Raw genomic sequence first — 16,838 nt, 5'->3', positions numbered from 1 at the left:
ACTATCAAACTATTTTTTTCATTAATTTCTGTGGCTTTGTAGTATGTCTCAATATCTGACTGGGAAAATTCCCTTTCTTTCCTTTTCAAAGTTGACTTAGCTATTCATAAGCTTTAGAGTACATTTACTGAATTCTTAAGAAAACTCATCTGGGGCTGGATGTGGTGGCTCACACCTATAATCCCAGCACTTTGAAAAGGCCAAGGCAAGAGGATCTCTTGAGCTCAGGAGTTCGAGACCAGGCTGGGCAATATAGTGAGACCTCATCTCTACTAAAAAAAAAAAAAAAAAAATTAGCCAGGTGTGGTGATGTGTGCCTGTAGTCCTAGCTCCTCTGGAGGCTGAGGCAGGAGAATCACTTGAGCCTGAGAGATTGAAGCAGCAGTGAGCCATGATCGTGCTGCTGTGCTCCAGCTTGGATGACAGAGTGAAACCCTGTCTGAAAGAAAGAAAGAAAGAAAGAAAGAAAGAAAGAAAGAAAGAAAGCTCATCAACTGGAATTTTTATTGATATTACATTGAAGTTATAGATTAGTTTGGGAAGAAATTACATCTTCCTAATAATTTTATTTAGATTTACAAATTTCCCTCTAGGTGTAACTTTAGGTGTGTCTTAAAATGTTTGATATGCAATGCTTTTATTGTTGGTCAATTCTAATTTCCAAAAATTGCTGCAATTTTTCATTTCTTGGAAATTGCATTTAGTTTTTAGATTACTCACTTCTGTTGAGATGTCAGTTCTAGAATTAGAAATCTCAGGAGGTTTTGTGGCATGTGGGAGGGAAGAATGCTTTTCAGATTCATTTTCACTTCTTTGTTCGAGTCCTGAGTTCAGGGGTGATTTTCTTTTTCCCTGATATTAAGGCCATTGCCAAAGCCCATTCTCTTACTCTACACATTTGCCTGTGAACAGATGCTGGATTCTCCAGGTTGCGAGATGGGACATTTGGCCCCATCATTTAGCGTCTTTTTTCTTATGTTCTCAAAATATTTTTCAGGAGGTTAGCAGAGTGTAGATGGATTAAGGGAATAGACAGAATAAATCTCAGCAGTTCTCTATTTTTGAAACATTGATTCTCTGTAGCAGGAAGGTTTGCTTTTTTTATTTTTAAAGACATTAGCCAACCAGCATAGAAAAGATTGAGTCACAGACTTGCCTGTGACTGCACTCTCCCTCTCCTCCTTCCACCCTTCATAAGGAGGCCTTTCTCTGCTCTGTTCAAAGCCAGTCTCTCAACTGTATTTTTGAATATGCATCCCTCTTTTCTCTTAGATATTCTTTCAGCAATCATTCAAACTTTTCTTTTTAAAAAATTCTTTCCAGTTTCTATAATTGCCTTGATTTTTTACAATATAAGAAAGACAAAACAACCTTTTCCCCTTTCAGTTATTTGTTTCCCTGTTGCCTTCTGTTCTCAGCCTGGGTCCTTTAAAGGAACAGTTTATAATCATGGCCTTCACTTTCATTTGGTCTAATGACTCCACTGAAATGTGTGGCACAGGACACCCACAGCCTGGTTCCTAAGTATAGTGAAACTTTTCAGGTATTATTTCTACTCTCTGCACCTGTCATGACTTTCTTTTGGAAACCTTTTTCCTCCCTTGGCTTCTCAGTCACCATGCTCTTTTTTCTCTCCCTTATCTTTGGATCATTTCTTCTTGGTCACCTGTACTAGTTTTTTTTTTCTTCTTCTTCTTCTTTTCTTAAATGCTGATGCTACCCAGGTCCTTGCCCACTTCTGTCTTATCCTGCATACTTTTCCTGAATCACTCAACTAATTTTTAGTTTCAACAATTGCTTGTATATGATGACCCCATACCTCTCCCACGAGCTCCAGAACTGTAAGTTACATTACTCCCTGGATTGTGCATGTTCCAAACTGAGTTCATGGCACTCCCCCACACCTCTTCTTTCTTGTACTCTGTGAGCGACATCACTTGTCCCCCAAGACAGACCCCTGGAAGCCATGTGAGATGGTTTTTTCTTCACTGCTCTCAAATCTCTCATAACCTCCACGGTTCTAATTCAACCCCTAATCATCTTGATTCATGCTTCTTGCCATGGTCTTCAAATGCGGTTTCCAACTCTCCTCTTCACCCTCCAAACTGAGGCCAAAATGATCTTTCTTAGATACAAATACAGCCATGTTTCTACTGTGTTTAGAACTGCAGGAGTTCAAACTCATTGCCTTTCCTAGGATGAAAATCTAGACAACAGAGTCAGGCCATAGGTTTCTATAATCTGGACTTCCCATTTTTCCAGCCAAATGAAACTACTGTTTTCCTGGGCAGCCTAGTCTCCTCCCAGGTTCTGAGCCTTGGCTTACTTTGCTGCCTCAGCCTGGAGTACATTCCCCTCAGCCTGACATGGTCCTACTGCTTCCTAAGACAATGCTCAATGGTCGCTCCTCTATGAATGCTTTCTTGACTTTTCTACCTCTTACCCCCACCCTCACATTTTTTTTTTGAATTTTCATTGTGCCTATATAGATTGATCTGAGTGATATTTTAAATATTTCCAATATTGTCTGTTTCTTTTCCTGTATTAGACTACTAAGCTACTTAAAGTGAAAACTAAGTTGATTTTGTTTTTGTGTTTCTAACCCCGGCACAAGACCTGACACAGACCTTAGCAGATGTTTTAGGGGGTAAATGAATAAGTGAATGAGATCCTGAAAGACTATGTGAAGTTCAGCAATTTTAACATAATTTTAGTAGCATGACCTTGCTTAGTAGAATCTTGACTTTCTGAATTCTCTCTCCAAGTAGGGTAGAATAGAGGATAAAATATTTGGTACATACTTATGCTAAAAAACTTTATTATTTATCTGAAATTCAAATTTTATGGAGCATCTGATATTTTTATTTGATAAACCTGGCAACTGCACCTCTAAGGCCATTTTAACTTTAAACCTCATATTAAGTTGGTGACACTGGTGGGTGTGCCTGAGAGTTTTTCCTATGCTTAGTTCAATGAGTAATTCTTCAATTATCTTTCAACTGTGAAAACAAAAAGCACAGAGTCTGATGAAATGTTGGAATCAAGGAAACAGAATTTTGCTGAGCAGCCAGAAAATGAGATTATGATATTGATACCTATTGTGGATATTGTAAAGAATAGACTTCACTGCTTCTTTTGCTCACTATTGCCTTTCTCTGATGGGTTTTTTGCCTCCCCTTAGCTTGTGACCAATCCTGTGACAGTTGTGGCCCCAGTAGCCCCAGGTGTCTTACCTGTACTGAGAAGACAGTGCTGCATGATGGGAAATGCATGTCTGAATGCCCTGGTGGGTACTATGCTGATGCCACTGGCAGGTGCAAAGGTAAGAGATGGGTCACCATCATCATCATCAAAAAGTATTGAGTACATGTTTGACTATACTTTGTATTATATGTCGCTAATTTTGGAACTCGAGTGTATGATGGTAAAGCATTACTTTAAAAGATAGCTTTTTTCATTATGAAGCCAATGTGTATTTGATATGGGAGTGGGAGATATGGGTGGATGCTGGGGGACTAGAGTGCTTTCATGAAGGACTTGTGCATATTAATCATCATTAGAGTTCATTTGGTCCTTTTGAAATGCCCAACATACAGTCCTTGTTTACTTGTAAACCATCACTAACTTAGGTTGCAGATGTAACAGAATCATTTCTTTTATGACATAGGTCATATATTGGCAACTACAACACACCACAAAAATAAAATTAAAAAGTTAAACCAAGTTTGATAGCTAGTAAAGTTAAAGTCTGTATCCACTGGAAACTTGTTTTTGTGTGCTACTTATATGTTGTTTCTTTCAGACTTATACAGCCTAAACTATGAAACATACCCATTTGAGACTTTATAAATTTCTACCTTATGTATGCCTGACTTGTGTCTTTCCTTACAGGTAACTCTGAGAACTTCTTGTTGCCTGGGACATCTTGATCTCCCCTCCTCTCTGAAACATATGCCCACATCCTCACGTCTACCTACTGTCTGTTAGTGCAGGGTGTTTAGACCCATCTCAACATCTCTCCTTAGCAGCCTCCCCTTTGCCTGCCAACCTCTTCACTCACCCGGTGTTCACCACCTTTCCTCTGTGTCCTGCCCCCACGTTCTCATCCCATCTCTACCCACCACCCCCAACTCCTGACCATGGTCCTGCAGAGCCTTCTTCCCATATCTCACTCCTGACCCCAGCCCTGCTAGAGGCTCAGCCAGGCCATGCCACCAGTACCTGTCCCTTAGAGTCAGAGATGTCCCCATTAACACCAGGGTCAAAGCAGGGGACATGTGTTCCTGACATTGTCATATGTTGTGGTCAGAGTCATTACTGTAATTGTTACTTAAAATCCTAGAATGTCAAAGCTGGAAGTATCTTAAATGATCATTTAGTCCAACCTTTCATTGTGCTCATGCCAAGAAAACTAGGCCAGGAGAGACCCAGGCTTGACTGAGGGCATTGAAGAATTGGTGGAGAAACTGCTCAAAATGCCGGTGCTTCCAACACTCTGACCCATGGCCTTTCCACTCTAATCCATTTAGGCAGTGTGAGGTTTAGGTCCAGACAGACCTAGGGCTAAATCCCAGTCCTGCTATGAATAAAGCATGTCATCGTGGGTAAATTTTTGAACTTCCAAGACCTCAGTCTCCTCATCTATAAAATGTAGTTAATAATGCCTACCTCGTAATGTTGTTAGGAAAATTAAAAGTGACAATGTGTAGAAAGTGCTTAGTACAAACACTAAATAAAGGGTAGCTAATAAGCAATATGTAGAGCATGGCTAAATGGTGGGTAAACGGCCATGTGGGCAGTTCTGGCAGTGTAACCACCTCCTAACACATTTTCCCCTTGGTTTGGTGTGACATCCACAGGGGACTAAGAGTCCCAGGCCTGCGAAGCCCAGCCAGGAAGTGGGCGCTTTGTTCACCCCGTCCCATTGTGTTCTCCCTGTCACTCTCTTCCTCAGTTTGTCATAACTCATGTGCCAGCTGCTCTGGGCCCACAGCCTCTCACTGTACAGCCTGCAGCCCCCCCAAGGCTCTGCGTCAAGGCCACTGTCTGCCCCGCTGTGGAGAGGGCTTCTACTCTGACCACGGAGTCTGCAAAGGTATCGTTGGTGTCACCATCATTCTTGAGAGGCTATCCCACAAGAATATAGATTTACTTTTTTTCAATAATATAACTTTCCAGTGTAACTTTTCTTCTAGTGTATCTTTTATGGCTATCCATACATTATATGCGTTTTTCATTACAGTAGTTTTGCAAAGGGTTAATCTGAAAAAATTTTATTTGAAAATTTGTGAAGACACTCAAAGTGTTATGATTTTTTTTTCTGGCTGTTTTTAGGGGGAATATTAAATTAAACAAACTAGAACTCTTATTTCCTCCTTTCTCTGCTCTCTTACCTTTGCTAATGTTTTTCTTAGACTTCATTTTGTTTTTCCCTAAAGAATTTCTTTTTGGTAATGACACTGCTGAGCAAACTGAGAGTCACTAGGGATGCCTCTGGGCTGAGTGAAATGGAAAAATCTTAAATAGCTGTTTACCATAAAGGCTTTGGGCTGCTTGGGAGGGCAATATCATTTAAGCATTTTGAAACTAGAATATTGAGAACAAACACTTTAATTAAGTGAAATAAATGTATATTTATTTATACATCAGAATTAAGTGAAATCAATGTATATTATTTGTATATCAGGCACCTTAGAACAGAGTTTGAGAATAGTTACAAGAACAATGTATTTGAAACAGGAAAGCTGCAACAACTGTTTCAGAAGAGAAAATTTACAGAATCTTTTAAAGAACGGGAGAGTTAATTGTATTTAAATGTGGGCACCAGATAGTTTGACTACCTTATTTGGCTTTGCTTTTCACCAGTAGCAGGGTAAGCAAAATACTGTCTAGAAAAGCAGGCTTTAGCCAGAAAAATTCTAAGAGGAATTTGTTGCCTGGACCCCTATGTAGTGGGTGTTGGATGACTCATGGGTAATAACACAACCACCATTTTTGCAAAAGATACAGTAATGGCCTCCCTATGAATGGTTCTAAAACTCTGCAATAAAAACCAAGGGCATAATGTTAAATCATCATTTAGTGAGTGTGTTTCTCTGGAGAACCAAGCCAATATTGTCCAGTTTGCTGTTTTTGCTCATTTGTTTGTTTGTTGTTGTTGTTGTCTAGCCCGACAGCCCTTATGGGACCTGGGAGATGTGACTGGTTAACACCACCCCTCACTGTTCCTTTCACAAACATTATTATCACTCTGTGCTTTGTATAGAACATTAGAAAAATAATATGCTGAAAGGCTGCATTTGGTGAACTTTTCTAAGTGGGTTTGATTTAATGAAAAATTTGCAACATATATTTGATCCTTGGATTATTTTCTGCATTTTATTTCCATTTGCAGCCTGTCACTCCTCCTGCCTGGCTTGTATGGGTCCTGCACCCTCTCACTGTACTGGGTGTAAGAAGCCAGAGGAAGGACTGCAAGTGGAGCAGCTGTCTGGCGCGGGCATCCCCTCTGGCGAGTGTCTAGCCCAGTGTAGAGCCCATTTTTATTTGGAGAGCACTGGCATATGTGAAGGTAAGCATGATTTGAGAAAGTGTTAGGTAGCCTCTGGGCTTATCTCTTGAGAGATCCTGTGAGGTGGGACCAAAGCCAGGAAGACCGATGTTTCATTTTAGAATGGTTCCTAGATGCTTGTGAATAAAGCAGGAGACCAACGTGCAAAAGAGTAGCCCCCACCAATAGCCTCCCTCCCTTTGTGAACCATAGATGATCTTAAAGAGCTAATCCCTTCCACTCCACCTTTTCCAAGGTTCCATTCGCAGGAGTCCCAGACAGAAATTCTTTCAGGGACCACTATGTATAGTTACAAAAGACTCAGAGCTCATTGTAGAATTTCATTTATTATTTCTTCTAATTTGCTACTCTGAATATGAATTGGTCCCTTCAGGGCAAAATCTGGACTTCTGTCAAAATTTAGAAGTGATTTCTGCTGTTTGCCTTGGCATATCATCTACAGAGAATTGATGACATCCTGAATAAATAATTTGACTCAATAGCCAGGCCATCTATGAGTGGTTGAGGAGATGAAAGGGAAGTATTATAGTTTCCTTTCTGTTCCCACAAGTAGCTGCCTTGCTGTTGGGTGAATAGTTTGACTCTAAAGCTACGTGAAAAAAAATCATTAGTTTGTATTTTTCATTGTAAACATATGTTCATTAAAAAAATTTTATAATACACCCACTACCTAAACCCAATTGCCTTTTCCATTTTGTTATAATATCTGAGTCTTTTTTCATATTCATAGCTTTGTGTGTTTATATTTGTAACATAACAGTAAGCATGCTGCAAATTCAGTTTTGTATCCTACAAGTCTACTCACTGAAGTGGCCTCCAATTCAATATACCCTCACAGTGAAATGTGGGTTTCAAGACTAGGTTAAAAGATTTCAGGCACAAGGTGTCATATGGCACAGCAGGAAGGATGCAGAATTGAAATGCAGAGACCCAGGGCCAGACACGTAACCTCTCTAAGTGTTTGCATTCACAGTGTTAGAATAGGCTGACACGTAGCCTTTTTGCTAGGCTCAAAGATGGTTAGGAGTGTCAAAGTGGCCGGTAAATTATAAAGCCCTCCTGCTCCGTGGGTGCAAACCTCCATCCATGTACTCAGGTGTCCTGGAACATGATGGGGAATCTGCTGCTCCCTGGGAGGCTCCAGACTCCAGGGGATTTTCATGGTGCCCAGAAATTGAAGGGAAGGTCACCACTCTCCAGACATCCTGGTTTCTACCCATGTATGCATTGCCCAACCTCTCTGTGGCCATTTAAACTCCTGTGGCTCTGTTTTTATAACCACTTGTGGAATATGGGCATCATTGTTGCTGCCTAGTCCCAGTGCTGTCCCAAGGCACACGCCACACAGCCTTCCCCTGTGGTCTGGTTACTTCCAGGTGCCAAAGTGGAGGGTGATGTGGCTCTTTCCTTAGGGACCCCACAGACCCTGGTGGGAGGAGAGGTGCTGGGGAGCAAGTGGCGGAAAAAAGCATTTTTCTCCTCTGTTTAATTGCTTCTCCATTCTCTTCCATGGGTTTAGGTTTGCCAGACAAGCTTCCTCCAGTCACTTCCGCTTTCTGGCAAAACCTATGTCCCCTAAAGAAAATTATTATAGTGCCTAGCCCTGCTTGATGTGAGGAAAGTACAAGGAGAAAATAGAAAGAGAAAGCATAACTTCTCTCTCCCTCCCTCCTTCTGTCTCTCTCTCTCTCTCCCGCGTTTTACAGAAGTGGTTTTTGATTTGATGGAATCTGTGAAACTAGTCTGCATAGTTTTACACAGCCTTGAAGTGTGCACCCTGAGGTTTTTAGTGGAAACCACAGAGGAATTAGACCTCCAGGAACACCAGTCTTTCCAAGAATTCAGAGAGATGCCAAGTGAGACCCCTGGCTTTTGTGACACACAGGTTGAAAGTGGAGGAGCTAGAAAAGCCCACAAGAAATTCCTCACTGTAGCCTGATGATTCTGGTTTTCCCATTGGTACAGTGCTCCCATGAAAAACAAAGTGACATCTTCCTAGACCACTCAGCGCAGTTAGGTGCTTCTTACGATTTTGAGCACCACATTAAACATTCAAAAATGGGGAATTCAGAGTGGGTTCAGAAATAGTTAGAATTGTAAATAAATAAAAATTAGAGTGACCAGGGTTTTTTAGCCCAGAAAATAATATGACCATTTATTTGATACCCACCATGAGCCAGGCAGTGTGAGAAGTGCCTTACTAGTTTTGCTCACTTAGTCTCAATGCCAACCTTATGGGGTCAGTAGGACAACTGTTGTCCAGGAGCAGAAACTGAGGCTTGAGGAAGTTGAGGTTGTGATGTGCTCAAAGTCATGTAGCCAGCACAGAGTAGAATCCCGTGGGAATCTAAGTCCAGTATCCAGTATCCGCGCTATAAACCATCACGCTACTGTATTCCAGTGGCTGAAGAGTTCAAGGTGGTACAGCTCCTAGTCTCCATTCCATACAGAAGAGAAGCACAGCATACTAATGCTTCAGGATTAGAGCATCTTAAATTTAAGAAAACATCCTTGACAAAGGGAAGGTTTCTGGGAAGCCCTTTATACAGGCACCTTTAAAAAGATTAGAATCTGACTGGGTTCGGTGGCTCACGCCTGTAATCCCAGCACTTTGGGAGGCCGAGGCAGGTGGATCACCTGAGGTCTGGAGTTTGAGACCAGCTTGGCCAACATGGTGAAACCCCATCTCTACTAAAAATACAAAAAATTAGCTGGGCGTGGTGGCGCATGCCTGTAGTCCCAGCTACTTGGGAGGCTGAGGCAGGAGAATTGCTTGAACTCAGAGGGCGGGGGTTGCAGTGAGCTGAGATCACACCATTGCTCTCCAGCCTGGAGTTAACAAAACTTTGTCAAAAAAAAAAAAAAAAAGTTAGAATCGAATCCTGCCAGAATGGTTTAATTGTGGTCCCATGTGAAAGGACCGAATTGACCTCTTGAGTCCCTTGTAGCCCTGTGACTTTATACTCGTTAACATAGTATTATTAGGTATCATACATATAGCTCTCTACTCATGTTTATTAGCAAATCCCTGTGCAGTCTCCCTAGGTAGGTTGTTGTACTCAATTTACAAGTGATGAGAATGTGGCAGAAAGAGGTTAATTGAGTTGCCTAAGATTCCATTGGGAAACCGAGCACAACTACCAATTGTTTCCAACCTTACCTGAGTGTTATGTGTGCTGATTGATGTATTTCCTGTCAGTCATCCTGTATCTCTGGAAACCTTTCTGCCTTCCCATAATCTGTTCCGTTTTCAATTCTGCTGAAGTGCTGTCTATGAATCAGGCCTGGGAGTCCTATGAGATTGCACTGGGCTCTTCTTCCCACATCTTCCCAGAAATATCCTTGCCTCTCTGCAGAATGTTAAAAAGGTTAGATGGGCATTGTGTGTATGTGTGTGCGTGTGAGTGTGTGCGCACATATGCACTATTGAGGGTTTCTTTTGTAGCACCTTTAGTTTCAAATGCTTTCTGTAAGGAAGAGAAAAACAACTGTTTTCTAGAACTCTCCTTCCTTTCTTTGAGACTACAGCACAGAGTGATTAGAATATTACTGCAGCTAATAAAAGCAAGAGACAGATTCGTTATAGGAAGAAGCAATTTACTTAGACACTGAAGTGGTGTCAGCAGTTATCGTAACAGTTTTTACTTTGAGCCACACAACAAACCCTAGTGCAGGATGAAAAAACAATACTACAGATATTTGACTAAAATCCGAGTCTGTAATGAGAGGACAAAAAAATTTAAAATTAACAGTGATCAAAAGGAACACTACTTATTGGAAGCTGGAGGACAGTCTGTCTTTATTCATTCCTCCGGCAAATGTTTGTTGAGTGTCTCCCGGGTGCCAGGCATTTCTAGGCACTGTGAATATACTAGCAAACGGGTCAAATGAAAAGTCCTTTTCTCATGGAACTTATATTTTAGTGAGAGAAATAGATAATAAATAATGAATGAATGAATGAGTAACAGTAGCAGCAACAAAACCCATGGATGCTTGTCTGTGCCCAGAAGCCCCCAGCAAGGTAATGGAGGAGAGAGGAATGGGCTGTTGTGGCTAGAAAGCAGAAGAGCTCTGGTAATATGGCGATGGCCACTTGTATGCATTTGTCCTGTGCTTTGGCTCTTCAAAAAAAATGAACTGGGTGCTTCACAAGGCAGAACTTTGACTTCATGTTTCTTTTTCACAAGGCCTCTATGTTTCCAAAGTGTAGCTAGAATTGCTGGCACAAAAGAGGGTTTGTTGCTAATTGTAAAAGATTGGAGACATTTTCAATAATCAATCCGAATTGTGCACATTTATTAAATATTACTACTGAGTATTAGCGAAAAGAATTGTAGTAATTGTAGTAATTTCATCAAGTTGATCTCACCAGTTTAGCTGAGTGTTTGCTAGCACTGATAGATTCAAGTGACTTCATAAAAAAGCAAACCCAAACCCAAGAAATACACATCAGCCCCTTGCACAAAAAAACTAAACAAATTACAACAAATTAATAAAAACCTGCATCCCCCAAAACAATATCAGAAAACATTTTTTACTTTTTTATCAGTCTTCCTTCACTGATTCCCATGCCTCTGTGGGTGTGAATCTAGATGAGGTCTGTAGGGGGAAGGGTTTCTCTGCTGCACACCCCCAAGGGCGCTATTCTCATAGCTACCTTTGTGCCTGGCTCCTCCCGGAGTCACTAGTGACAACCAGTGTGGCAGTACGTGGCAGCCCAGGGATGGACAGACAGAGCAAAGGATCTAGAACTGTATGTCTCCTGGAGGCCTTTGCTGCTGATGTTCCTTGGATCTATTTAAATTGCTCAGCTCAGCCTCTGATTCTCCTTCCACTATGGTTGAAGGATTTTTTTTTTCTTCTAAAAGGTTTAATTATTTTGAAGACTTAGCTTTTATTTGAGGTCTCTCTAGAACAGAGTTTCTCATAGGACTCTCCTGGGAATCTTGTTAAAGATTCAGTCGGGTGGGGGTGAGGTCTGAGTTGCTGCATTTATAACATGCTCCTAGGTGAGGCTGATGCTGCTGATCCCTGGACCACAGTTTGGAGAAGCAAAGCTTCTAATCAAAGAAGCAGCAGCATATCACTTCAGCACTGGCATACTTCTTTCTCTCTTAAACAATTAGTAAAACATCCTCGTTTTTGTTTTTTCTCACTGCATGCATTATACATATTACAGAAACTTTAAAAAGTATAAATAAGGGAAAAAAGAGAAAAAGAATACCTATTACTAAATTTGATTTAGCAAATAAAAATTCAGGCTTTAGCAAGTTTTAAAAAATGAATAATTTTTATAGTACAAGCATATCCCTAATATTGCATAAGATATTCTAAAATATTATTTGTCGTTTATCTGAAATTCATATTTAACTGAGCGTCTTGTGTTTATCTGGCAACACTACCTATAACCCTTTCATTTTGAGATTACTACTTTTAATCTTATGGCATAAATTCTGACAGTTGTTTATATAACACACACACACGAACACACATACATGTGGGTATATATCCCTTTGTAGTTTAGAAAGTCCTTACAACCAATAATTTTGTTGAAAATCTTGAAAGTTTGCATATGTCTACTCCTACTTTATAGATGAAAAAAGTGATGCTTAGAAGGAACCAAGTAAAGAATGATTTAGCAATGAGGGATCCTGGGTTCTAATATAGGACATAGTTGCCCAGAACTAATTTACTTACTTTCTTTTTATTAAGCTCAGATTCCCTTTTTTTTTTTTTTTCTGCATGTCACACTAGAGCTTTACAATTTAATTTCAGGCCAGGCCATCCAATTAATAATGCATCTCTGTCACCATTAAACAATTTGGCAGTGGTGACTGGGACTGGATATGAACATGGTCAGGATGATTAGATTAGCCATGTAATTACCCCAATTCTGTGGCAAATTAATAATGGAGTCTTTCAATTTCCATGCAGTTCAGCATGAGGATTAAATATGATATAATTTTGAAGACATTACAAGTTTTTATTTTAAAAATGAACTCTGTACAACAATAATGAGTTTTACTTACACATTGTTTAATTTATTATCTCAGAAGAAACACAGTGTTTTAAAAAAGAATGCAGAGATAATAAACCTCCCAGCAGTCCCATCCCTGCCTTTTCATTGTACTTAGATTGGTGATGGAGCTTTGGTCAGGGATTTATCAGGAGAATTTCAGCAACTAAATATTTCCAGCCTCCTAGGGCTGGGTCTTACTGCACAGAGCAAAATTGCACAAAATTGCTACAGGTTTAGTATCAGTTTTTAAAAAAATAATTCACTAGTTATTTTGGTCAATTAATTTAACTTGGTTTAGGTGAATGGGAAGAAATAAAGCATGCTCTGTGTATTTTGATCATTTAGTTGTTGCTAAGACTCACCAAAGGCCTCAAGGCAAAGAGTTTTAATTAAAAAAATACGTGGGCAGGAATCTGCCTGTACAGCTTAAGAGTATGTTACCGTTTATGAAGTTGGAATTCTCTTGCATTAATTGGATTAAGCATATGGAATCTATATTAAGCAATGCCTTTTAATGTAGTCCCTAGAGTGCTGACATGCGCTATACAAATAGGTGCCTTCTGGTAATGTTCAGTCTTCTTCACTTTCCCCTTCTTGCTTTTATAGCATGGGTGTGCCAGGCTTTGGGGATAGAAAGATGAAAAAACTACAGGCCATGCCTGAAGGAAAGCATCATCAACTAGGAGAGACTGATGTCTGAGCAAATAATGAAAAGAGCATGACACATGCCATAATAGCAGTAGTCACAAGGGACTGAAATAGCACAAGGTAGACGGGCTCTGTCTAGGAGGGAAGGTAGTGAGGAAAGATTTGTAGAGGGAAAACTTTCCATGATTAAGCCTTTGAAGGATTAATGGGAGTTCACCAGATGAAGAAGGTGAGAAAGGGCATTCTAGGCCAAGAAAACAGTAAGTGCCAAGGCGGGTTTGGAGAAGTACAGCGTGTTTGGTATTCGTATAGTATAAAGTCCAAAGAGGAGAGTTGTGCAGAATGACGCTGGAGATGCAGGGTGTGTGTGGGACATTACATGACGTACTTTATGTGCTGTGCTAAGGAGTTTAGAGTTCACACTGTTGTTACTGGTAAACTATTAAAAGATTTTAAGTAGGGAAAAAATTTGGTCAATTCACATTTTATAAAGATCTGTCTGGTGGATGTGTGGCAGATAAATAGGCAGAAACAGGGTAGGGCTGGTTAGGAAGCTGCTGCACTAACCCAAGTCATGAATGATGTTGAAGATCCTTATTAAGGGGCTGTAGGAAGGTGGGATAGATTTAACAGAGATTTAGGAAGTAAAATCAACAGAGCTTAAATGGGTTGTGGTGATAGAAAAGTAAAAGTTTAGGATAACTCCAAGGTTTCAGCATGAGTAACTTGGTGAAAGGTGGAGCTACCAAGTGAGATAGGGAATACAAAAGAAATAGCAGGTAGGGGAGTAGGATGTGGGGTTGGGGATAGATAGTGAGTAAAGTTTTGGACTGATGTCCACAATTTACATTAAGTGCATATGGGATGAGCTTAGAAGTAGATGCAGAGTAGTATTTTGGAAGTGAGGAATATGAGATACTTTTGAAACACCCAGAAAAGATATCTGCTAGGTAGTAGATTTATGTGATCAGAGTTCAGGATAAAGGCCAAAGCTGTACACATAAATTTAGGACTTACTAGCTTGGAGGTCATCATTAAATCTATGGAAAAGTTTGCCCAAGAGTAAGAAAAGGAAGGATAAAGGGTGGAACTGGGGGAAGCTTCAATATTTATGAGGTGGTTAGAGAAAGAGGCTGAAAGAAATTTTCAAAGACAGAAGAAGTAGATAAGTATGATGCCAATGCTTCCATCCATCTATCCACCCCCACAAACACCTACCTGGCCACCCATTTAGTCAGCAGAAATTCATTTACTGAGAATTTATGACATGACAGGGAAAAGGGACTGTGATAGGCACTGCAGGGATCATAGAGATGAAAAAGACGTGATTTTTACTCTTAAAGAATTTCTAATCTAGTCGGAGTGAGAGATTGGGGATGTTAAATCATGTTCATTTAAAAAAAGAAAACACAAAAAGACTGAGCACAGTGGCTGACACCTACAATCCCAGTGGTTCGGGAGGCTGAGGTAGAAGGATTGCTGGAGGCCTGAAGTTTGAGGCTTCAGAAATCTATGATCATGCTGCTGAACTCCAGCCTGGGTGACAGAGCAAGACCCTTTCACCAAGAAAAAACAAAAAGTAACGAGAAGAAGGAAAAGGAGGGTACTCATTTCAATTTTTAGCCCTTATCACAGTACTCCCATTGTGAGTCTAGAGGATTTTGATATCTACATCATATTTTGAGAGAAGCCCCCTCAAAATTTGTTTTTGACATGAAAAGCCAGGAAATTTTGTATGATATGAAAGTAGGGACACTTTATCACTTTTGTTATATCATTAAAAAGAAAAACAATAGTAGTATCGGTTGTTTGAAATATACATGGAAAATAGAATGAAAAAAATTGATAAGTTTAATTATTTTAGGTACAGTTTTTGCTGAAGTCAGGTTGGCTGGACTTTATAGTCATCTAAGGACACTTTTTAGTGCTTAAGCAGCTCGCTTATTCTTTTTCAGAAATATATGTACTTAGCCATCAACTGGAAAGCCAGTCTCTAAAAATGTAGTATTGCATGGAGGAATTATTCATAGAACTTCTTTCAGATATCTCCCATATACGCTCTGTAATGGGTTCAGTCTTCCTTGAAGGATCTTAGACTTCAGACAGAACTCCTGCTATGAAATCAGCTTCCATAGAATGATTAAGCCTCATATAAGTCACTGAAATAGTGTCGATATTTCCAAAACCAGCACGGAATTGAAATTTCATGACTTTTTTTTAAAGGATGCAGATGGTAATGCCTGTACTTGCAGAAACAGAGCATTATAGAGAAAAAAGATACTTTAAGAGGATTGTCATCCAGCGTATTCTTTTCCCTCTGTACCCACAGCAACTAACTAGTTCATTATCTAGTTAGTTCTTAAACATTTCCAGTGAAGTCTTCTGAAGACTGTCATGGCAATGTTCATTGGAGCTTATTTCTAAAATCTAGTGGATGCAAAGGGACTTTCTTCTGGACTTCTTGGCCCACAAGCCTTTCAACTTGTTTGTCTTCTTTACTTTCCTGTTGTATATAATTGAAAAATAACCTTTGTGCACATTGAGTAAGGCTATTACATTCGTTTTGTGACCAAATGAAATGAAATGTTTGTACTCATAATGCACTAATTAATCTTTCTCTAGTTTTTAATTCCACAGTGATACACTTTGATTTCCTATTTATTAAGGAGGTATAACAGGAAGAGCTAGGGATTTTAGCAATCTTGTAAAGTCTGATATAAACCTAATGGTATCATCAGACATATATTTAGGTGTGCAAAAATGTGTTGCTTCAAGATGCTTCCCCCATATTATTCTGCAAAGCTTTGTGTTAACAATATTATTTAGCTGTGTTTTAAAGTATTGCCACCTCACTTTCCTTTACATACTGTTTTATTTTGTGTTAAACATGTCTTAAATAAGGTGCTAAAGTATATCCTTCTTTTATAATAATATTTTCTTAAACATCAGTTCATTCATTTTGTAAAAGGAGTCTGAAAATACTTGGGAAAAAATTCCTAACTGTGAAACCATGCCCTAAAAATTTTGAGGGCCCATCTAAAACTTTAATTTGGGAAGATTGTGTTAACTCACATGCAGTAATATTAAAAAATGACTCATACGGTTTAGTAATAGACTGGGCACCAAAGGGCTACTTAAAAAATAATTGCTCCTCTGGCTGAAGGGAATGCCTGGAGGCTACTTATTTTATTTCCTATCAGGAGAACGAGAATCATCATTCTACTTTGCATAGGAGGATCAGCTCATTCTTTCCCTTAAAATGGGAAGATAAAGGCATTACCCCCACCAGGCCTCGTATGATACTCCCCATTCTGAGCCCAGAACACCCAGAACTTTGGAAATTGGCTATTGCCATGTCTGAACTGCGAGTATGGGAAGGAAAAACAATTCTGACTGTTGTTCCCACTACCATCCCACTCTCTCAGTATCAACGTAGACCCAGACATTCTGCTTTACTTACCTCCAACCTGACTGTTCCCATACAGAGTTGTGTTAAGCCTCCTTACATGCTGTTAGTAGGAAATATCAAAATTTGGACAAATAACCAAATTGTCCAATGCATTAATTGTCATCTATACACTTGTATTAACTCCCATTTTG

At 39.7% G+C, this 16,838-nt stretch overlaps 1 protein-coding gene across 4 annotated transcripts in view; it reads left to right on the top strand.

Moving 5' to 3' along the window:
• FRAS1 (Fraser extracellular matrix complex subunit 1) overlaps positions 1-16,838 on the top strand; it is a 480,560-nt gene that overhangs the window by 255,083 nt on the left and 208,639 nt on the right. For all 4 annotated transcript variants that reach the window (XM_517202.8, XM_063808847.1, XM_024356095.3 and 1 more), the window contains 3 exons: positions 3,182-3,322; positions 4,955-5,095; positions 6,395-6,571. In XM_517202.8, the coding sequence (XP_517202.4) occupies positions 3,182-3,322; positions 4,955-5,095; positions 6,395-6,571 (459 nt within the window). The remainder of the gene's footprint in view (positions 1-3,181; positions 3,323-4,954; positions 5,096-6,394; positions 6,572-16,838) is intronic.

The sequence above is a fragment of the Pan troglodytes genome, chromosome 3, assembly GCF_028858775.2.
Source record: "Pan troglodytes isolate AG18354 chromosome 3, NHGRI_mPanTro3-v2.0_pri, whole genome shotgun sequence".
NCBI lineage: Eukaryota > Metazoa > Chordata > Mammalia > Primates > Hominidae > Pan > Pan troglodytes.
Note: the sequence above shows the minus strand (reverse complement) of the source record. Positions and strands in the feature narration are given on the sequence as shown.